Source organism: Lepus europaeus, chromosome X (genome assembly GCF_033115175.1).
Source record: "Lepus europaeus isolate LE1 chromosome X, mLepTim1.pri, whole genome shotgun sequence".
Classification (NCBI taxonomy): Eukaryota; Metazoa; Chordata; class Mammalia; order Lagomorpha; family Leporidae; genus Lepus; species Lepus europaeus.
This window is the reverse complement of record NC_084850.1, coordinates 57085240-57108516: the sequence shown is the minus strand read 5'-3', so window position 1 is coordinate 57108516 and position 23277 is coordinate 57085240. Positions and strand designations below refer to the sequence as shown.

Genomic DNA, 23277 nt, shown 5'->3' with positions numbered 1-23277 from the left:
GTTTTAGAGACCTGGTGGATGAGCTCACCTTCCAGCACCAAATGAGAATGCCCAAGTTGGCGCTTCTCAGGTAGGAGGTAGCTGGTTTGGAATCCACCTGTGCACCCAAGCAGGGTGTTTCCGGTGTTGTCATCCATATCCCCTGGGAAAGATAACAGCGGTGTTTGCATGTGTTGAAAGAAATTCCTTTGAGCTTCTTGGGGAGAATTGCTGGATCTCCTGGGCAAACACCTAAGCTGACCCTACGTTAAGGGCTACCAGCACCCTTTGCTGACCACAGACAGGGTGGACTTAGACAATTTCATGGCTGGGTCTGCAGCCCAGAGTTGTGAAATTGGTGATGACTCTGTGTTTCTTTGGACTGCATCTGTGCTGCTGTGTGGCTGCACCCATGGACTATAGGCATACCATCTGGGCTGCTTGTTAACCCACATGGGAAGCCAACTAGCAACACAAGGCTGGATTCAGAACATTGACCATTTTTGCTGACCACAAGTGCTTGTGGAAAAACAGACCTGGGACCCCTCACTTTGGAGTATGATGTCCAACTTGACGTAATGATCCTCAGTGGGATCCTTGGCATCCTTCAGTGCTATGTAGGAAGGCGGCTGAGAATGTGTTGTTGGGACCTGTGTCATAGGCCTCTGTTAATCAGAGTGAAGGGAAGTCAAACTAGAATGCACATAGCTCGTCTTCCTTGTCTTGTTCTCTGGGATCATCAGCGTTTCTCCATTCAGCTCCTGACAGTATGGCTCTGCTGTCTCCCCTTGACTTGGTGTGGCTTGGATCCTCTGGTGTGAATTGAGAACAGATTCACGGACCTGAGTCCCAACAGCTGGCCAGTGGCTGGACTTCCTTGTCATCCCACTTAGATAGTGTGCTTCCTCTTCAGGATGGCTTTGTTGCTCCAGAAGTGCTGCCCCCCCCCCCCCCACATTTTTTGCATGAAAATACGAAAGAATGCCCACAAATGCAGTTGGCCTTTCAAGCAGTGTTTGCTGTATTCACCTTTTCCTTGATCGTCTTGCAATGTTCTTGTGTAGAAAACATCAGAAGACCAAGATATTTCATTTCTCTGCATATATCATCTTTGTATGCATTTTAGGCCATGCGCTTACCAGGTTTCTGGGCACACTGGGGGAATTTATAAAAACCTGGAAAGGTCTGGTCTTCTGAGATTGAGTTGTGTTTTGCAGAGAACTTCGTTCCAATTTCATGAAGGATTTCCTCTGTTCTTATTTTCTCATTTCCCCTCTTTTGTCCCTTTTCAGCTCATCCCAGAGAGAAGATGGGTGACTTCCCAAGCCAGTGTCTCTTCCAGGTCAAGGACACAGGAGCAGGCCTGGATAGGAAGCTGGACATTGCGGGAGCAGCACGAAGGCCACATCAGGTGGGAGGACAGAGAGTCCTGAAGCCAGTGGTTCTTAGCAGATGCAGCTGGGTTGACAGGGGACCCCCTAGGGGGGATGGGATCCACTGCAGTGTGGGAGGAGCCTGCAGAGGCACTAAACAGGGAGGGATCTCATCCCTCTGAACACTGGAGTTTGTTTGATAGGCATGTGCATAAAGTACACTGAAATTGCTCAGAAATGGACCTGTAGCTGTTACTGGTTTGGGTTTGTTCCGATAAAATCAGGTTTCTGTGTCTGCTTTGTCAGGAGGCCAAATACACTCCAGAAACTTTAATTCTAAATTGCAGTGTATGTTGGCCTCTGAGGAGTGCCTTGCACTGCCACCTCCCCTTGGCTGTCCTGGAGACCAGTGTAATCAATTTGAACTCTGTTTGCATTGGTTTCAATCCAACTGAGGAGGTACCTCCCAAAGTGGCCATGGCCAGCCTCAGGACCACAAGTGCCTCCAAGTCACCTATCAACATTCATCTAGGGGCTGCTCAGACAGAGTGCAGGCCACACTTCAAATGCTACTGCTTGATGGCTGTGTTGTTCCAGATATGTATGCTGCCTGCCCTGTCCTTCTCTGCCTCCACCTTTTGTGCATGAAAATACTACAGAATGGCCCCAGATGCACTTGGCCTTACAGTGTTTTCTGTACCAGGATCCTGAGGGAAGCGATTTCCCCTTTTCCTTGCTCTCCTTGCAATGTTTATGTGTACAGAACAACTAAAGAACAAGGTGTATCTGTGCTTTCTTCATATGTTGGCTTTCGTGTGCATTTTAGGCTCTGCAATCAGGTCATCTACTCAGCAAGTTTCTTAGAACACTAGGGAAAATTATGGGTCTCATCCTCTGACAATGATTTGTGCTTTCCAGAGAACATGGTTCCAACTTCATGAAGGATGAGTTCAGGATTTCCTCTCTTTGGTCACTTGGTAGCCATCCCAGAGAGGGGACGGGGAGACCACCCAAGTCACCATGTCTTCCAGCTGAAGGACACAGCAGCAGGTGTGGGTAAGAAGCAGGGCATTGTGGAGGCAGCAGGAAGTGACAGGGCCCACATCAGGTGAGGGTGAAACTGGAGACTGACCCCCTAAAAGTCCCATCTGGGTCACCATATGGTATTGGAATATAGGATGCCATTTATATCACCCTGTGCTTATTAATTCCCAATATTAATAAGCCTGTGTGGGTTCTTGCCTAATATTCAGAGAAGAATTCTGAATACCGGCTTGAATGAGGCAGCATGATAAGTTTTAAGCTTTTATTCAGTGAGAGAGATGCATAGGAGAGTGAGGACCCTATCGAAAAGAGAAGGAAATCTGGATTCATACCAAGTACCAGGAGCCAGCCATGTGGAGGAACACGTAGGCCTGGAAACATGGGTCAGGTGGCCCGAAGGCCACGTACCCTGGAGGCGCAGGGCAGCACTGGCCCACAATGGCAAAAGGGCTGGTCCCACCGTGTTACAGGCCTTTAATCCACTTCCAAAGGGGAGTGGTTAATTAGCCTGATTGACCAGTGGGCACACAGGTATGATCAGGTAGGGCATGAAGTCAGGGGCGTGGTAAAGGAGTACTCTTCGAGCTCACAAACCTAATCAATTTTATCCTAAATGCCTGCCTATAAGAAGGGACCAGAAGGAGACATGCAAGGATGATGTCTTGGTTCACTTCCCCAGGCTGCCCTGAACCTCCTGGGCAAGCTGGCATTGCAGGGCTTAGTAACAATGTCCTAAGTCCTACTGTTCTGGGGTGGGCTTAGTTCTGCTCCTGTTAGGCCTTTGCCTCGATCCCCGAGGGCTGAAACCAAGTGTGGTTTGGGAGGTGTAGGTATAATTAATCCATTTTTGCATGTAGCATTGGGCAGCCTTACCAAGCAGATCCTTATCCAATCCAGAAGGGTGTAGATGCTGGGATGCACAGGCAAGGTGACCTTGCAGCACCCAGTGCTGTTGGGTACCTGCTCCTGGCAGAGCCAGCCAGAGCAGCCATGCTGGCAATACCCATTCTGGTACTCCTTTGGACAGCAGTGAGTGTTTTTTCTTGTGTGAAGGGCGGAGGGAGGATCTGTGGGGGCAGGGCAAGTGGCAATTGCTGTGCAATACCGCCATCAAGAGGAGGTAGTTTGCAGATTCCGCCCGACCTGACAGTTGTGCGCCTGCGCAGGACTGGCTTGGAAGGGAAATGAAGGAACAGATGGGTCCCCGGGGCCTTACCCCGAGAGGGCTCAGAGCTTTTGGAGGCCTGGGCCAGCTCAGCCCCCTGCGTCTTGTGGGTTGTGGAGGCCTTGGATGCAGACAGGGCAAGGGAGCCAAGCTCCAGGGTGCGTGCCGGGCAGAGCTCAGCAATCTGGTGGCGGCCATGTCTGGGCGGGGCTAGCGGAGGTCCGCTCAGCGAAGACCCCAGTGTGTCCAGGGCAGTGGCCAGGCGACATTGGCTTCTTGCTCTGTGGGATTCGGTAGCTTGGACCACAGAAGGACTCCTTAAGCCTTGACTGCATCCTAAAGACAACAGAGCTCTTCTAGTTTCAGTCTGCTGTGGCAGAGCTGGAAGCCAAGCCGTTTTCGTCCCTCTGTTCCTGTGTCACAGAAGTTACACTCAGCCTCCCTGTGACCTCCTGTGAGGTCCTCAGTCCCAGCAGGAGCATAGAACCAGAGTCCTGATGCAAGAGCTCCTTAGCAGCATCAGCTGGGTTTACACTGGTCCTAGTAGGCGAATGGGATCCATTACAGTGTGGGAGGAGCTAGCAGATGCAGGGAACAGAAATGGATCATCCCCTCTGAGTATCTGTACTTTGTCTGAGTGGAATGGGTATAAAGTATACTGAAATTGCTCAGATATGGACCTGTAACTCTTACTGGCTTTTGTTTATTCCAATAAAATCAGACCTTGTGGGTCTGCTTTATTAGAAGGTCAAATATCCACCAGAAACTTGAATTGTAAATTGCAGTGTATGCTGGCCACTGAGTAGTGCCCCCCCGCCCCCTCCACTTGGATGTCCTTTAGACCAGCTTGTGTAGGCACTGGGATGCTGCAGCATCCCGTGCTGTGCAGTAGCTCCTCCTGTTCCTCTCAGAGCCAGAGTGGCCAGGCTGGGCACAGCCATGCTGGGTACCTGCTTGACAGCACTGGGCATTTTTTTGCTGCCAGAAGGGTAGATGGAAGACATGCAGGGTCTGGGCTGGTGGCGTTTGCCAGGCAAAATGTGATCAAAACGATGTCGTTTCTAGATCTTGCCAGCCCTTCTGACTGCCCCTGTGTGGTACTGGCTTGGCAGGAAAGTGCCAACAGGTCCCAGGGCCGCGTCCTCATTGCGCTCAGAACCCATGGAGGCCCGGGCCAGCTCGGCCCACTGTGTCATGTGGGCTGTGGAGGCCCCAGACTCAGGCAGGGCCAGGGAGCTGAGCTCCAGGGTGCATGTTGATTGTGGCTTGAAAAACCAGAGCTCGGGAGCCTGGTGTTGGCCATGCCTGGGTGGTGCTAGTGGAAGCCTCTGCCATGGAGTCTTGAGTGGGAGCTGTGGTTATTTTCCCCTCTCCCTTTGTCTTAAGAGTAAAGTGAGCTCCCTGGGCTGAATTTTTCTGGAAGGTTCCCTGTGACTTAGCAGCTACCTGGTGAAGGTCCACAGGGTCTCACGCAGGAAAGAGGGGTCAGCACCAGTAACAACTGGCTCATTTTCTTTCCTCTGACCCTCATAGTCTATCTTTTCAGCATGCCTACCACATCCCATGAGGACCCCAGTTCCTGCAGCAGGTACACAGTCCAGAGAGGAATGGCCCGCAGCAGCACTAACAGGTGTACTGGGCACCCTCCCTAACTGAAAGGGATGCATTTATTGGGCTGATGAAGCCTTAAAAGGCAGTGACCAGGAATTTTCTTTGCTCTTGAGGCCCAGAATTTCATGAAGGGGATCCAGGGTAAAGCACACAAACTACCAGGGAATAATTAGGAACTTCGTGTGTCAAGAGACAGGTTGTCCTAGAGAAGCTTCAGTTTCAAGTTGCAAAACGTGGCAGCCACCAAGAACTGGCCTCCACTGCCTCTGCAGCCTGGCAGGCTGGGCCACTCCTTGGTGGAGGAGCCCAGCTCTGTCACTTTTCAGACCAACTGATGGTACCTGCTTGGGTCGATCTCAGTTTTCCTCACACATGGGATATGATGGACCAACCAAACGCTATTCTGAAACAGCTTCTGCTGGATGGCACTGTTGCTCTACAGATGGAACCATCCTGTCTTCCCCATCTCTCCCTCCACCTTTTGTGGCTGAAAAAAATCTTGATTGGCCCCAACTCCAGACACCCAAGAATTAAGGTTTTCTTTCTCTGAAGAATGTAACTGTCACTGGCAGATTGAACCTGTCTGGTGCAAGTAGTTTGCCTGTCTTTGTTGTGACACCTGGCTCCCCTCCTGACTGGCCTCAGTTTTGGACCATCTTGTCTGCAGAGCAGGGGAGAGCCTTGTGAGAATAGCCAGGCACTGAGGCCTGTGGTCCTGGGATGCCTGTAACTCCTCATCTCTGCTTCTTTCCTCACCTGCTTGCCTGAGAGTTCCTGTCACACCGCCTGTCCATAACAGTATGTGTGGCTGCCATGAACCTCGTGGTCGAGGTGGCCTTCCAGAGTGCAGTGAGCAGGTCTGATACAACCTTTCCCAGGTGGTCTGGGTCCCAGGCTTTGGGCACCTTGCTTGGGTTTTCTGAGGATAGACCTTGTCTCTAGTGGCAGTGGTTCAGCTTGGTTGGTGTGGGTGTAATCCATTTCTGGTGTGGCAATCCACAGCCTTAGCAAGCAGAACCTCATGCAGCCCAGGAGAAGGGTATAGAGGCCACAGTACACATTTTATTTTTAAGATTTATTTTATTTTTTGAAAGAAAGCGTTAGAGAGGTAGAAACAGAGAGAGGTCTTCACTCCCCAGGTGGCTGCAATGGCTGGAGCTGCGCCCATCTGAAGCCAGGAACTTCTTCTGGGTCTTTCACATGGGTGCAGGGGCCCAAGGACTTGTGCCATCTTCTACTGCTTTCCCAGGCCATAGCAGAATGCTGGATCAGAAGAGGAGCAGCCGGGACTTGAACTGGCACCCATATGGGATGCCGGCACTACAGGCCAGGGCTTTTACCCACTGTGACATAGCGCCGGCTCCACAGTACACATCTATAGTGACCTCGGAGCGCCCAGTGCTATGCAGGGAAAATGCAGGGATTTCAGGCCTTTGCTTGCCTGTGGTTGAGTGTGAGTCCTTTTCCTACATATGCCTGTTCCTCCCGAGATCTCCTGATGGATCTTTGTCACAGATCAATATCCCAAGACCCTCCTGGAGACTGTTTGGGATTTGGGGACACAGTGCTGCTGGAATAGTGAGATGATGCTCAGGCAATATACTGGCTTCTGTCCTCTCAGTCTCTTCTTAATGCTCATCTCTCCACGACCCTCAGTCTCTGTCATGACAGACCAGGAAAAAGGGTTCTTTTGTGAGGTGGCACTCCCTGGGCAAACCCTAACTTCTCCCTGACTCTCAGAATTTGTTTGTATTTTCTCTTGCATTTCTTGTCTGCTGATGTGCATAACCTACTGAGCCTTTCTTTGTTGAGATTGTTCCCATTAACACATGACTCATCCATACATTTGCATTGCAAACCTCTGCTGAGAATTGTTGAGCAGTTGTTCAGTCAAGAATTAGGCAGGTGCATTACTGTGGCACCTATAGCAGTCCTGAATGGCAGAGTGCTCCAGGTTATGGATCCGTGGTCAGGAGGAGTGAAGGGTAGCTTCACACATGTGACCGTGTCCAGGACCAGTGGGTTCTCATTACCTTCTTTCTGGTAGCTCCTAAAGCAAGTGCGGCTGTGCCCTCCATTCTGCTCCCACCTGCTGCACTGATTGATTCCCACCTCATGCATTTGTGTGCTGTTCCCCTTCCTTTTACACCACCCTAACAAAAGTCAGTGAGATCCATTGTGGACGGAACTTCCTCCTAATTAACATTCTAACGCCAGGATGTGTTTCCCTCTGCCAATATCTGAGATTTTGAGAATTGATCCTGTGTCATGTGTCTGTGTGTCTCTGCTGAGGTCCTTACTCCTGCCTGGCCCGAGTGTGGGATGCTCATAGTTGCTGACCTTGGGAAAAGCCTATGAGAGTAGCCTGGTACACTGTCCTGTGGTCCTGAGGTGGCTGTGTCTGCTCCCTCTCTGCTCCTTCCCAGTATCTCTGGGTTCCTGATATTACGGGAGAGAAATTATTGTTCTTTGTCTCAATGGGAGAATTTCCAAGAGGACAGCAGAGAGATTTACAAAGATTTATTAGAAGCAAAGGCCTCTAGCCAGAGCGGCATGGAAGGAGGCTTCCAAGAGAGGAGCAAAACCCCAAGAACTCTATAGCGCTGGGGTTTTTAAGTACCATCTTGGGGATCAAACTGTCAGTCAACAAGGTGGGGATAAACTCAACAAAAGACCTGATTTGCAATTCGCCATCCTGTCTGGCCTGCTCTGGATAAAACAAAAGACCATCCTGAATGGTGGGATAAGGTAACTTGTTTTCACAATAGGCTGTTTGAGCTCTGGAAGAGCTCCCTCCTATTCTCATGGTAAATTTGGAAATTCTGAAGGAAGGAGGGCAGCCGGTTTGTTTTTGGGGAAGGGAGTAAATATCTTATACCCCGAATTCCATTGGGGACCATGCTGACTACCTATTAACCCATCTGATTCCTCACACGGAGACATGTCAAAGTGGCCTGTAGTGACTCAGCCAGCATGTCTGGCTGCCCTGCACCTCACACATAAGCTGGCCTTGCAGAACTAGTGACTGATCACTAACGAGGTGGGTTCTGAGCCTGTGAGTCCCTGGGCTGGATGATGGGAGGAGTGAAGTGACCTCCAGTTCTAAGTGGGCAGCTTGGATGAGCATGGGGTCCTCCACATCTGGGCGTGCCTTGAATGTCTGTCCTGGTCCCCAGGAGCAGCGTGCTGAGGCCAGGCTGTGCGGGCACCTGCTGTGTTACTGGTCACGGAGGGGAGGGCGGTTGCTGGAGTGAGTCTCGTGGGTTCTTTTTCTTAGTATAGAAATAAAAAGTCTGGAAACAATTTGCAAAGAAGCAGAAACTTTTATTTGATTGGCAAATGACAGAGAAAGCGTCTGGTCCAAGAGGAGAGCAGGCGGAGTGCCCGAGTGGGACACTGGCTTTGAGGAAGTGTCCCTGGTTTTTAAGGCATCACTGTTTTTTTCATTGGGTCATTCTGTGGGGGTGCCCATTGAACAGAGGGTTTCACATACGTATGTTAATTGGCTTGGGGTTCAAGGAGATGGGGGGGTTCTCCTGAAGACTGTCTTCTTAGGGGCTCAGCCCCCCTCCTCTGCTAGCTCTGGGTGGATGATTGCAACTAACTTGAAGGAATGGTTTAAAACTGCAAGGTCACATAAGATAGCCAAGGTCTCTTGGAGCCAGTCCAACTCTCCCCAGGTGCTCAGCCCCTTCCCCTGCCAGCTGTGGGTGGAAGATTGCCCCCACCCTGAAGGTGTGGTTTAAAGCTGCAGGGTCACACATGCAGCACAAGAAGCTATTAGTGGGAGAGATGCTGGTGAGCCTGGAGACAGGCTTTCCAGCTGCAGCTGGCAGCCTGCTTGTACAGTACATTCTACCTATGTCTGAAGGGGCCCACAGACTCCCAGCCCCACTGGTCAGCCTCAAGCAGGGTATAGCACTCAAGGCTGTGTGGTAGCTCCTGCACCCCTCAGAGCCAGGCAGAGCAGCCAGTCAGTGCTGGGTGTTTTTTTTGCTGTGTGAGGGGCGGAGGGAAGACATGTGGGGAGCAGGGCAGGTGGCATTTGTGGTGCAACACTGCCATCAAGAGGAAGTCATTTCCAGATCTCGACAGCCATTCTGGCTGTGCGCATGCGCTGGACTGGCCTGACAGGGAAGTGAAAGTGCTCACAGGGCCGCGGTGGTACCCTGGGTGGGCTCAGAGCCCTCGGAGGCCTGTACTAGCTCAGCCCCTCACCATGCATGGGCTTTGTAGTCCCCCAAACAGGCAAGGACAGAGGGCTGAACTCCAGGGTGCACGGCAGCTGCCACTGCCAGGCAGAGCTCGGGATACTGGTGGCGGCCATGTCTGGCTGGGGCTTACTGAAGCCTGCTCATCTAAAACTTACGTGGTCCCAGGCCTCCATTTGTTCGCTGGACAATTTCTCTCTCTCTTTTTTTTTTTTTTAAGGGAGAAGGTTTATTGGGGGAAAGCCGACAGACTGGAAGAAAGGGGTGAAGAAGGAAAAAGAGGGAGAAGGAGAGCGTAAGAGAGAGATCCAGAGAGAGATGAAGAGACAGATCAGGAGACAGGAGATGGACAGAAAAAGAACCACGTGTTCAGGAACAGGTCCTATTAAAACTTTGCTGGGGGCCAGGCAGGGAAGTAGGAGCAGCGAATCGCATTAGGATGGGGGTGGAGCTGTCACCGGTGGTTGGGCCATGTGGCCACCTGGCTTCCAGCAGTGGCGGCAGGGGCTAGAGCCTAGGATGGTTTCAGTGTATAGATCGCACCATAGATAAGACTGTGCCATTTTACTAACATTCTCCCCTTTTGTTTTTTTATAAAGCAGGAGTTGTATGGGATTACATTAGTCCCAATAGTCCAGGAGGGGTAGAGGGACGATGATTTGTCTTTAGAGCTACTTCCTGCTTACATGGGGCGATGTCTCAAGCTTCTGTCTCCTGGGTGGGGAGCCAAGTATATCCCTATAGCAGCATTTGGTTGACCACCGGGTTGCTGAAGGCCTTGGTTTATAAACACTTAAACAGACACAGCAGTATAAAAGACAGGGTGAGAATAGCAACCAGTGATCCTAAGAGTGGCATTAACCAGGTAATGGGACGATTTCATAGAGGAGAGGAAATGAGGGGGTCTCTGGACCCTTGTGAGGACTGTTTGATGGACGTGGTTTAAAGCTGATCCACTGGGCAATCTCTTGGGATGTCAGGCAATAGGACCCCGGGAGGATTCCTTCAGCTTGACTCCACTTCCTAAAGACCACAGAGCTCTTCCAGTTTCAAAGTAGGCTGTGGCAGAGAAGGAAGTTAAACCATTTTTCGTCCTATGTTCCTGGGGCACAGAACTCAGCCTCTCTGAACTCCTATGCAGTCCCCAGTCCCAGCAGGAGCATAGAACCAGAGTCCCGATGCCAGTGCTCCTTAGTGTAGCAGCTGGGTGCACAGGGGCCCTACTAGGGGAGTGGGATCCCCTGCAGTGTGGGAAGAGCCATCAGAGGCAGTGAACAGGGATGGATCTCACCATCTGGGTACCCAGACTTTCTTTGAGGATAGTGGGCATGATGTACACAGAATTGGCTCAGACGTGGACATTATAGCTCTTACTCATTTTGGTTTATTGTGATAAATTTGGGACATTTGTGTCTGATTTATTAGGAGGCCAAGTACCCACCAGAAGCTTTAATTTTAAATTACAGTGTATATATTGGCCACTGAGGAGTACCTACCACAACCACCACCTCTTGGCCTGGGTGTGGGACCTTGATTGTCTGCAGATCTTGGGAGAACCTGTGACAGGAGGCAGGTACTGGGATGGCTGTGACTCCTCTCTGCTCCTTCCCAACACCTCTGTGTGCCTGCCCCTTATATTTCCCTACCTGAAGCATCACGTCAACATGGCCTGTACCTGACTCAGCCCAAATGTCTGGCTGCCCTGCATCTCCTGGGCCCGCTGGCAGTGCAGAACCTAGTGAAAATATCCCACTCAGACTGATGTTGAGCTGACTGGGTTCTGAGCCTGTGAGTACCTGGGTTGGATTATGGAAAGATTACAAGGAATTCCAGTTCTAAGGGACATCTGAGATAGGCATAGTTGTCCTCCGCAGCTGGCTGTGCCCTGAAGCTTAGAGAAACACTTCTGGTCCCAGGAACAGCCCAGGAAGGCCATCTGTAAGGATGAGGACATTGCAGAACCCAGTGCTGTGTTTTAGCTCCTCATACTCCCCTCAGTCAGGTGGAGCTTCCATGCTGAGCAGCACTGGCTGTTTTTTCCTGTGCGAAGGGCGGAGGGAGGACCTGAGGGGGCAGGGCAGGTGGCATTTGTAGTGCAACACTGCCATCAAGAGGAAGATGTTTGTGGTTCCCGCTAGCCTTTCTGGCTGTGCGCCTGTGCAGGACTGGCGTGAAAGGGATGTGAATGTACAAGCCATCTTGAAAGTGCTCAGAGCCCTCAGAGGCCCTGGCCAGCTGGGCCCCAGGGTTGTGTGTGCTGTTTTGTGTGTGCACGTCTTGAACATAGGGTCAGGAGGGCAGGCTCTAGGGTTCCTGGCTGCTTTGGTCTAGCAAAACAGAAGCAGGAGCCTGGTGGCGGCCATGTTTGGGTGGGTCTAGCGGAAGCCTGCATAGCTAAGACTTATCTGGGCCCAGGCCTCCATTTGCTTCCTGCTCAGTTTACTGGGGTTTGCGGGACCATTCGGTTTTGTGAACTAGGACCCAGAAAGGAATTCTTCAGCCTTGACACTGCCTCCTAAAACACTACAGAGCGTTTCCAGTTTCAAAACCTTCTGTGCCGGAGAAGGCTGCTAATCTATTTGCCTTCCTCTGTACCTGAAGTACAGAAGTTAAACTCACCCGCTGTGAACTCCCATGAGGTCCCCAGTCACAGAAGGAGCATAGAACCAGAGTTTTGACACCAGTGCTCCTTAGTATAGCAGCCAGGTTTATGGGGGCCCTAGTAGGGGATAGGATCCACTGCAGTGTGGGAGGGGCCTGCAGTGACAGTGGACAGAGATGGATCTTACCTCTGAGTACTGGCCATTGAGGTAGTGGGAATAAGTACACAGAAATCGCTCACATATGGTTCTGTGACTCTCGTTTTGTTTTGTTCTGATAACATTAGTACTTCTGGGTCTACTTTCTTAGGGGATCAAATACCCACCAGAAGCTTCAATTTTAAGTTGCATTGTAGTTGGCCACTGAGGATTGCTCTCCACCACCACCACCTCCTCTGGGTTGTCCTGGAGACCCAGTTGTAAATTAGTTGCAAGTGTGTTTCTATTGCTCTCCAACCCACTGAGGAGGTACCGCCTGGAGGGCCATGGGCAGCTCTAGAACCCCCAAGTGCCTCCAAAACACCAGTCACCTATCAAACATTCAGCTAGGGTCTACTCAGCGTGCAGGCACACTTCAAGTGCTTCACTCGGTGGCTGTGATGCTCCAGATAAGTATGCTGCCTGCCCTGTCCTCCTCCTCCTCCTCTGCCTCCACCCTTTGTGCATGAAAATACAAAGAATGGCCCTAAATGTACTTGGCTTTTCAAGCAGTGTTTGCTGTATTGGGGGGTGGTCCTGAGGGAACAAATTTCCCATTTTCCTTGCTCTCCTGGCAATGCTTATGTGTATAAAACAAGAGAAGACCAAGATATGTCTATACTTTCTTCCCATCTCGTCCTTTTATGCATTTTAAGCCCTAGCATCAGTTCATGCACTCACCGGGTTTGTGGGCACACTGGAGGAATTTATAAAGACCTGATAAGATCTGGTCTTCTGAGGCAGAGTTGTGCTTTCCTGGGGATCTTGAGTCCCAATGTCATGAAGGATGAGTTCCAGAATCTCCTCTATTCTTACTTCCTCTGTTCCTCTCTCTTGTCCCTTTGCAGCCTATCTCAGATTGATGACATTGGAGACTTCGCAAGCCAGCATCTCTTCCAGGTCAAGTCACAGGAGCAGGCCTGGGTAAGAAGCAAGGCATTGTGGGGGCAGCAGGAAGTGACAGGGCCCACCTCAGATGGGAAGACAGAGAGGATGATGCCCTGGCTCACTTCCCTGGATCCAAGATCATCACTCACTAAAGAGTGTCCAGGTTGTGGCTCCATGGAGTGGAGGAGGCCAGAGTGGATGCACACATGAGGTGATCTTGTCCAGGGACAGAGGGTTTGCATGGCCTGCCAGGTGTCTCCAAATGGAAGAATGGGTGTGTGCTCCATTCGGCCCCAGCCCTGCTCTGATTGATTCTCACCTGCCTGTGCAGATACCTTCTCACCTTCCATCTTTCCCAACCTTGTGTACCTATGTGTGCTATTCTTTCTTTTACATCCCCACATCTGCTTTAGAGACTCACTGTGGATACAGATTCCTCATATAAGGGAGCCACCCCCTATATGTGTTTGCCTTTGCCTACGTTGGGGAGTTCTCAATTGACCCTGGGTCAGGTAAAGCAGAATCAGTGTCTTGGGTATGGCCCCTGGCTCCTCTCCTGACTGGGACCCTCATTGCAGTATAGTAAATACCTTGTGAGTGTATCTAGTACTGAGTCCTGAGGTCCTGGAATGTATGTTACTCATGCTCTGCTCCATCCCAGAACCTCTGGGTACATACCCTTTATATCTACCTGCCTGAGGCATCATGTCAAAGTGACTTGTCAGTGACTGAGTCACATATTTGGCTGTGACAATGTCCAAGTCTGAATCCCATAGTTGCAGGGTTGGCTTAGGTCTGATCGTGTGGGCCCTTGCCTGGATCCTGTAGGGCTGAAGCCAAGTATGGTGCAGAAGGTGCAGCCGTGCTAGGCGCAGGTGCCCTACCTCTGCTTTGTGCCTTGGTCCTGAGGGCAGCCCAGGAGCAGCTCAGGGATGGTGCTGCACCCAGAGCTGTGAGTTAGCTCCTTTTGCTCCCTTCACAGCCTGGTGCATCGGCCCTGCTGGGCATCTGCTGGATAACGCTGGACGTTTTTTTGCTACACAAAGGGCGGAGGGATAACCCATGGAGCAATGCACTTGGATTTGTGGTGTAATACTGCCATCAAGTGGAATTGGTTTGTGGATCCTGCCAGTCTTGGCGGCTCTGCGCCTGCGCGAGAGTGTTTGGCAGGGAAGTGAGGGTGCTGGCGGGTCCTAGGGCCACATCCTCGGAGGGCTCAGAGACCTTGGAGGCCCCTGTCAGCTCGGGCACCCACATTTTGTGGGCTGAGGCGACCCCTGACACAGGCAGGGCCGGGGGGCTGAGCTCCAGGGTGTCTGGTGGGTGTAGCGCAGCTGGCCAGAGCTTGGGAGCCTGGTGGTGGCCATGTCTGGGCGGGGCTTGCAGAAATTGGCTCAGCCAAGACCTGAATGGTTCCCTGGCAGGGGCTGGGGCACCATTTGCCTCCTGTCCCATCCCCAGGAGCCAAGGGGTCACTGGGTTAGGTGAGGTCCCAAAAGGATTCCTTCAACTTCGGATTCGCCTCCCAAAAAAAGCACAGAGCACTTCTAATTATTTTTTTTAAGGTTTATTTTATTTATTTGAAAGTTACAGAGAAGCAGAAGCAGAGAGAGAGAGAGAGAGAGAGAGAGAGGCCTTCCATCCATTGGTTCACTCCCCAGATGACTGTAACAGTGGGAACTCCTAAGCCAGGAGCCAGAAGCTTCTTCAGGGTCTCCCCCAAGGACTTGGGCCATCTTCTATTTCCCAGGCCATAGCAGAGAACTGGATTGGAAGAGGAGCAACTGGGATTAGAACCGGTGCCCATTTATGATGCGGGCAACGCCGGTGGAGGATTAGCCTATTGCACCTCGGTGCTGGCCCTTCCCTTTCTTTCATTTCCCCTACATCTGCCTGAGAGATCCACTGTGGATACAGATTCCTCCTTATTAACGTACTAGCCATGTGTATGTTTCCCTCGGCTAACATCTCAGAGTTCTCAGGCAATTGACCCTGAGTGAGGTGCTGAGTGAGGTGCAAGTAGTGTGGGTATATTTGGTGCGACACCTTGCTCCCTTCCTGATTGGCCTCACTGTGAGACCCTCATGTCTGCAGAGCAGGGGAGAACTTTGTGAGAGTAGAGTCACTGAGGCCCGTGGTCCTGAGATGTCTGTAACTCCTCATCTCGGCTCCTTCCTTGTACCCTCAATCCCAACCCTTACTTGAGTGCCCGAGACTTCCTGTCGCACTGGCCTGTGCATAACATTCAGAATGTGTGTTCACAGTGAACCTCACGGTCAGGCTGGCCTTGCAGAATGCAGTGAGGAGGTCTGATTTAACCTTTCCCAGGTGGTCTGGGTCCCAGGCTTTGGGCACCTTGTCTGGATTTCCTGAGGGCAGACCTCACCTCTAGTGGAAGTGAGGCAGCTTGGGTAGGTGTAGGTATAATCCATTTTCAGTATGGTAATCTATATCCTTATCAAGCAGCCCCTCATGTGGCCCAGGAAAAGGGAATAGAGGCCAGGGTGCCCAGGCCCAGAGACCTTGAAACACCAAGTGCTGTGCAGTATCAGAGGTTGCATCCTGCAGAGCCAGCCAGAGCAGCCATGCTGGGCAGCGGCCATCCTGGTTCTCCCTTGGATACCACTGGGTGTGTTTTGTTCTGCGAAGAGTGGAGGAGAGGACACATGGGCAATGCAGGTGGCATTTGTGGTGCAATACTGCCATCAAAAAGAAGTCATCTGAGGATCCCACCAGCCCTTCTGGCTGTGCGCCTGCATAGGATTGGCTTGGCAGGAAAGTAAGGGTGTAGATTGATCCTAGGACCATGCCCTGGAGGGCTCAGAGTCTTTGGAGGCCCAAGAGAAGTTTGGCCCACATGCTGTTGGGGCTCTGAAGGGCCCAGGCAGGGACAGGGGGATGACCTGGATACCTGTCAGCTGCAGGCCAGCAAACCAGAGCTCAGTCAGCTGGTGGCGGCCGTGTTTGGGCGGGGCTAAGGGGTGCCTCTGTCCTGGAGCCCTGAGCAGGAGAGAACATCAGTATGTGGACAGATGAGAGCCTAGCAGACTTCAGTGTCTCACGTACTGCTGCTCTGCTGGCTGAGGGTGTTTGGGGCTTATAAAGGGGTTACAAGGAAGTTGATGCTGGTGTGGCTCGTCCCACAGAGCGGCAGGTCTCTGGTGTCAGCTGCCATGGCTTGTCACTAGATTGATGGCAGGGCATCCCTTCTTTGCTGCTTCATGGTGGTTGTTGAAGTCACAAGTGGTGAGATTAGGTGTGGCCCGACCAGGTCCCATGGTATGGAAAAGTCATTGAGATGAGGAACAAGGCAACTTGGGCTTTCAATCATGGGAATGTGGGAAGCCAGCAGCTCAGCCCTGAAGGTTCACCTTCTCAGCTTTACCTTTAAGTAGTCAAAACTGCCTGCTCATGTTACCTTATAGCCCTTACAATCCCATGAGCAGCCCAGTCACCGCAGGAGCACATATGCTGCGGGGAGGGGAATGGTGCCCTTCGGCACTAGCAGGTGTACTGGGGGCCTCGTAAAGTGAAACTGATCCATTTCCTGTGCTGAAGAAGCCATGAAAGCAGTGACCAGAAATCCTCTTTGCTCCTGCATCCCAGAATTTTTTGAAGGGCAATGAGAATACAACACACAAAACGTGGACTGTAGCAGAGCTGCTCACTCTCTCTTGTAGTGCCCTGGCAGGAATTAGTCAGGAAGTTCTCTGTCCCCTTGTATCAAGAGACACAGGTTTTTTTGGAAGCTTCTGTTCCTGAGTGCAAAACGTGGAAGCCACGTAGGACTGACCCCCACCACCTCTACAGCCTGGCAGGCCTGGCCGTTCTAGGTGCCACAGCAACTGTGGTCCATGCCTGCTGGTCCTCCCCATCCCACTCTTTCCCATCTCAGAAGCCATCTACGATGGGGTTTTAAGGACGGACTGGGCGCCATTTAGAAACAGCTTCCGCCTGATGGCCCTGTTGCTCCAGAAATGGAACCATAGTGTTATCACGGTCTCTCCCTCCGCCCTTTGAGGCCGAAAAAAATATCGTAGTGTTCTGTGAATACACAAACTAATGTATCCAGACAGGACCAGGAAAGGGGCTGTCTGGCTTCCAGAGGTCTAGGAGTCTTGTCAGAAGCTGACCCAAACCTGTTTCAGGCTCTTTTTTATGAAAAAGATCTATTTCATTCATATGGAAAGCCTAATTAAAGAGCGACAGGGAGAGATAGAGGTCTTCCATCTAGTGGTTCATTCCCCAAATGGCCACAATGGCCAGGGCTGAGCCAGGCTATAGCCAGTAGCTTCTTCAGCATCGTGAGTGGCAGGGGCGGCCTGTTCTGCGTTCTGAAGTGTTTACCAGGGAGGTAGAATGGAACTGGAACAGCTGGGACTCGAACCTGTGCCCATATGGTATACTGGTGCTGCAGATGGTGGCTAAACCTGCTATGCCACGGTGCCATACTCTGTTTCAGGCTCTTAAAGCACTGGTACACTGCAGAGAGTTAGCATGGCTGCGTGCCAGCATATAGAAAAAGCTCAAGTTTTCAAGCATACGGGGTAGCCTTGTCTATAGAGACTAGCAGAAATTTCTGCTAAGGAGTCTGACCGGGGAGAGTGGGACATTTACCTCCTGCCCCTATGTGGGCTGCAGTGCTGCCTCACAGGAGGCTGGGGACTCTGATACCAGAGACCTGACCTTATTGCTCCTGATCCTACTCCTAGGGGAGCAGAAATCTAGGCTGTTGGCTTTGTTGACTTGTCCCTTTTGGCCACCTTTCTGGAGCGTCCTAGTGACTAAGAGCATTGAGCTAGAATGGCCCTTTTTTGGAGACCTCAGCTCTCCCAAAGGAAATGGCAGCAACATCTAGGGTGGGTCATGTTCTTTTCCAGCTGGTACCTGCTAAAGAGTTTCTTCCCTGGTCCGCATATGTTAGGAGTCTGGAAGTATAGGGCCATCCCTGTAGTCCTGTCGTCCGCTTGGAATGGTGCTGAAAACTACCCTCTGTCCCCCTTATTTCACACTCTTGAGATTCCAAGGGTATTTCCAAGTCGTCATATGTGGGCAGAGATTTTTCAGGGCCTTCAGCTCTCTTTCCCAAACCTTGGGTCAGGGTTGACTTAAAAAGTCTACTGGGCTATTCCCTAGTCCAAGGCGGTGATGGTGCTGATATTCACTGCTTCCTTAGGCGGGAGCTGTGTTGCTGCATGTCCTGACTCACAGAATGTAGAAACCTCCTCCGTCACATGTAAACCCACCTGTTTTCTTAGTAAGAGGAACCAGATGAACAGTGCAGAGTTCTCAACAGACCTCTGCTGATCTGTTTTTGACTACAGGTGTTTCAGAACAGACATGGGAAAGCACAGCCATTCCAGGTACTGTGTGTGCCGGGTAATGGGTGAGTGATGAGTGTTGTCTCTCCTGCTTTTCAGGAAAGTGTATTCATGCCACAACAGAAACAGAGGTCCTGCGGTGTCAGCAGCCCTCAGGAAGGAGACAGTGCCGAGGTAGGTGGGATCCTGACACAGGGCAGTGCTGTTCACCTGCCTGGTAGAAGGGGCTCCCGAGCGAGGTCCTCATGGTGGGACCCGCCCAGTAGGAGATGGGGGATTAATTAACTCTGAACTGTGTGTCCATAAAGGGGGTGAGCATAGCTCCAAGGAATAGGAATGGGAGGTCAGATACCAGGGTGCAGGGGAGAGTGGGAAGGGATAGGCCTGTATCCCTGTGAGGCTGTCTGTCCTGGGGCAGAAATGAGGTAGGCCCCACATGGGCAGGGCTGTCTCTTGCAGACCCATTGGAAATGCAGGGTTTTCAGGCCTTTGCTTTCCTGTGCTAGAGCCTGGGCCCCCTTCCTATGCATGCCTGTTCCTCCCTATGTGTTCTGGGCACACATCGATGTCCCAAGACCCTCTGTTGGGCTATTTGGGGAATTTGGAACACAGTGTTGTTGGAATAGTGAGACGGTGCTCAGGCTAAATCCTGGGGCTGTCCTCTCAGTTTCTTCCTAATGCCCATCTCTCCATGACCCTCAGTCTGTGTTTGACAGCCCAAGGAAAAGGGTGCTGGTGTGAAATGTCACTCGCTTCCTGGGTAAAACCAACTTCTCACTAACTTCTTTCCTGTGTGTACCTTCATTTCCATTGGCCCATCCATTTTCCACTGCAAATCTTGTGGTTAGAATTAGTGGCCACTCGATCCTGGGTCAGGAACTAGGTAGGTCTGTCGTTGTGGCTTTTGTCTCCCCTTCTGAGTCGGGGGAAACCCCAGGTTGCGCATCCATGGTCAGGAGGAGGGCAGAGTGGCTCCACACATGAGGTGACCTTGTCCAGGGCCAGGGGTTTGTGTTACCTTGCTGTATGTAGCTCCTAATGCCATTGTGGCTGTGCCCTCCATTCACTGCTCCCCCTGGCTGATCATTCCACCTGCACGTGCACCAACTTGCTCACCTCCCAACTTCCTGAGCTGTGTGTGCATAAAGGTACTAGTCCCCTGCCTTTCACCTTCCCCCACATCTGCCTGAGATGCACTGTGGATAGAGATACCTCCTAGTCCACGTACTAGTGCCAGTGTGTGTTTCCCTCTGCTACCATCTTGGAGTTCACAGGCAGTGACCCTGGGTCAAGTGCAAGGAGAGGAGGGAGGTGTGTTTGCTGTGACTCCTGGCTCTCCTGGCTCCTGACTGGCCTGAGTGGGGAACCCTCACTGTGAGATTCCTGTGAGTGTAGTCAGGCACTGAGGCCTGTGGTCCTGTGATGGCTCTAACTCCTCACTCTCTGCGCCTTCCCAGGACCTCTCGGTTCCTGTCCTTTAGGTCAGCCTGCCTGTGACATCATGTCACATTGACTTGGCAGAAATTCTGACCACCCTGGGCCTCCGGGACTAGCTGACAGCACATAGCCAGTGACAAAGTCCCAGTCAGATGGATCCTGAGTTGGGAAGAAGCCCGTGATCTCTTTGGTTGGGAGGACTAAGTGAACTCCAGTGCTAAGGGACAGCTGGGATGTGCATAGGTGTCTACAGGTACCCTGAAGTGCAGGGCCTGCCTGCCCGTCTGAGAACAGCCCAGGAGCAGTGAGCTAAATCCAGACTGTGTGGACAATGGGGTCTGTTCAGCCCTCAGTGCTGTGCACTAGCTCCTCCTGTTTGCCTCAGAGACAGGCGGAGCCGGAGCCGCCCTGCTGGGTAGCGGCTCTGCTGGTCACCAGTTGGACAGTGCTTGGCGTTTTTTGCTGCGCGAAGGGCGGAGGGAGAACACACGGGGACAGGGTAGATGGTATTTGCGGTGCAATACTGCCATCAAGAGGAAGTCATTTGCAGATTCCACTGTCCCTTCAGGCTGTGCGCCTGCGCGGGACTAGCTTGGCAGGGAAGTGAGGGCTAGGAGGTTCCAGGGCCCTTGGTAAGCTTAACCACCAGGTTGTCTGGGCTGTGGCGGTCCCAGAAACACGTAGCCATAAGAGGTAGATTGCCAGAGTGCCTGGTGACTGGATCACCCAAAGCTCTGGCCCTGCAGTGGGGCCGTGGCCATGTGTGGGCGGGGCTAGAGGAAGCCTCAGCCATGGCGTCCTTTCGCTGGAGATAGGAGCATCTGAGAGCTGTTCTCTTTGGCCTGCTCACCACGTCTCTTGAGAGCCCATGTCTGCAGGAACACATAGACACCGTAGAGGGAAATGGGGCTCATCAGCACTGACAGGTATCCCGGAGACCTCCCTCCCAAAGTGAAAGTGAGCCATCTTCCTGCGCTGAAGAAGCCATGAGAGGCAGTGATCAGGATGGGTCTTGGCTCCTGAAGGGCAGCAAGAGTAAAGCACGCCAAGGGTGGACTGAAAGAGCTGCTCATTCTCCCTTGTTGTGACCCCGAAGAGAGTACTCAGGAACTGTGCCTCCCCTCCCGGGAAGGAACACAATGCCCCAGGCCAGCTTCAGCTCCAGGTTGCAGAACATGGCGGCCACCGGGGACTGGCTCCCACCGCCTCTGCAGCCTGGCAGGCCTGGCCACTCGGGATCCCTGGGTGGATGATCCTAGGTCGCTCACTTTCTACACCAGCTGTTGTCACGGCACGCCTGTTGTCCAGCCCCCATCCTTCTTTTGCTCCTTTCAGAAGCCATGCAGATATGGGCAGTGACGGATGGACTAGATGTGATTCAGAAACAGCTTCCGCTGGATGGCACTGTTGCTCCAGAAATGGAACCCTCCTGTCTTCCCCATCTCTCCCTCCGCCTTTTGTAGCTGAAAAAAAATCCTGAGAGGCCACGTCTACCAAGTGGACAGTGAGGCTTGTGCTCTGGATCACCTCAGGGCAGATATGACAGATTTCTCGAATTGAGCTTCCCAGGTTGCCACCCTGGGTCAAGTCGCTGAGTCCTGGGTCCCCCAGACTGCAGATCAAGGTTAAGACCTGTGGGTTTGCAGCTCCTTCTAGGCGCATAGATTATGTGAAGGTGAGGTTGTGCTCTCCACTCAGCCGCCCCAATGTGCATTCATTGAACTGTGCACACTCATGGGCATTCTCACATACTCACTGTTCTCTCTGTGTGTTAGTGTGTATGCTTGGCCCCATTCCTTTTATTTTCTCTCATCTCCCCCTTCGAGTTGCCACCATTGACTATGTAGATTCCTTCCAGTTCCCAGGATATCATATCTATATATTTTCCCTGCCATCCCGCTACGTTGTTATGCAACTGACCACGGGTCAGGTATTAGGAGGGCAGGTGGCTGTCTCCTGCAGCACCTGCCTCCCCTCCTGACTGGCCCATGTATGGGTCCCACATCATCTAAAGCCAAGGGGTCTGCTGTGGGAGAGGAGCCAGGTGCTCCGGCCCCGTTGCCTTGGGTGGCAGTTTCTTGTCAGTCATAATTCTTTCCCCGTGTCTTTGAGCTGGTGCACCTGCACCTTCCCTCTTTGTGTCTGACTGTACCGAGAGAGATGAAGACACAGGGAGAGAAAGATCTTCCATCTGCTGGTTCAGTCCTCAAATAGCTGCAATAGCCAGGTCTGGGTAGGCTGAAGCCAGAATACAAGACTTCATCTAGGTTTCCCACATGGCAGAAAAGTACCTGGGCCATCTTCAGCTGCATTCCCAGATGCATTAGCAGGGAACTGGTTTGGAAGTGGAGCAACTGGGACTTGAACCAGCAATTACTTATGATGTCGGCTTCTCAGGCCATGGCTCAACCCATGGACTAACAACACTGGCCCTCCATATTTGTTTATCTTCCAAAAGCTGAGTAGAGCTAATATTCAGGCTGAACATTCTTCAGAATTCCCGGGTGACCCCTGACTTGATGGTGGAGAGTGAAGCCCTCCCTGGAGTGGCTGGCAGCCACCTTCTACCATCCGTTCCCAGGCCTCATGGAGTGAGGAACATCTGCTGTTTTGTTGTAAGCAGAGGGACAGAGACAGGGAAGCACAGCCATTCCAGGTACTGTGTGTGCTGGGTTGTGGGTGAGTGATGAGTGTTGCCTCTTCTGCTTTTCAGGAAGAATCTATTCATGCCGTGACCGCAGCAGAGGCCCTGTGGTGTCAGCAGCCACATGGGACAATTGTTCACTCTGCCTGGTAGAAGAGGCTTCTCTGCAAGGTGGGCCTCCAAGTAGGAGACAGTTAGTACTTATCTCTGAACTGTATGTTCATTAAGGGATGGCCATAGCTTCAAGGAATGCATGCTCAGAGTTCTGGGATGCAGGGGAGGGTTCTGGGAGGGTGGCACTGGGTCCTTGGGAGGCCATCTGCCCTGGGAAGGAAGTGAGGTGGCCCCATATGGGCAGAAGCATCTTTTATCTTGGAGGCCCAGGGAGAAATGCAGGGTGTTCAGGCCTTTGCCTTATTGTATGGTGGAATGTGGGCCCCCATTGTACCCATACCTCTTCCTCCTTTGATCTCCTAATGGGTCCTGGACACAGATCAATGCCCTGAGCCCCTCCAGCAGGGTATTCGATATGTAGGTACACTGTTTGAATAGTGAGTCAGTGCTCACTGGGGCTGTCCTCTCAGTCTCTTCCTAATGCCCACCTCTCCATGCCCCTCAGGCTCTGTCTTGACAGACCAAGAAAAAGGGTGCTAGCGTGAGGTGTCACTCCCTTCACTCCCTTCCTGGGTAATACCTAGCTTCTCCCTGACTTCTTTCATGAGATGTGTGTATCTGCTTTCCCATTTCTTTCCTGCTTTTGCCATTAACTGCCTCAGCCTTTCCTTGAGATTCCTTGCCATAAACAG

General features: G+C 51.9%; 1 protein-coding gene across 15 annotated transcripts in view; it reads left to right on the top strand.

Annotated features, from left to right (window-relative positions):
- LOC133753512 (uncharacterized) overlaps window positions 1–23277 on the top strand; it is a 212508-nt gene that overhangs the window by 52913 nt on the left and 136318 nt on the right. For all 15 annotated transcript variants that reach the window (XR_009865069.1, XR_009865068.1, XM_062184180.1 and 12 more), the window contains exons 9-10: window positions 1272–1390; window positions 18490–18564. Coding sequence is in view for 13 of the 15 variants with exons in the window: in XM_062184180.1 (XP_062040164.1) it covers window positions 1289–1390; window positions 18490–18564 (177 nt within the window). In the remaining 2 variants the exon portion in view is untranslated. The remainder of the gene's footprint in view (window positions 1–1271; window positions 1391–18489; window positions 18565–23277) is intronic.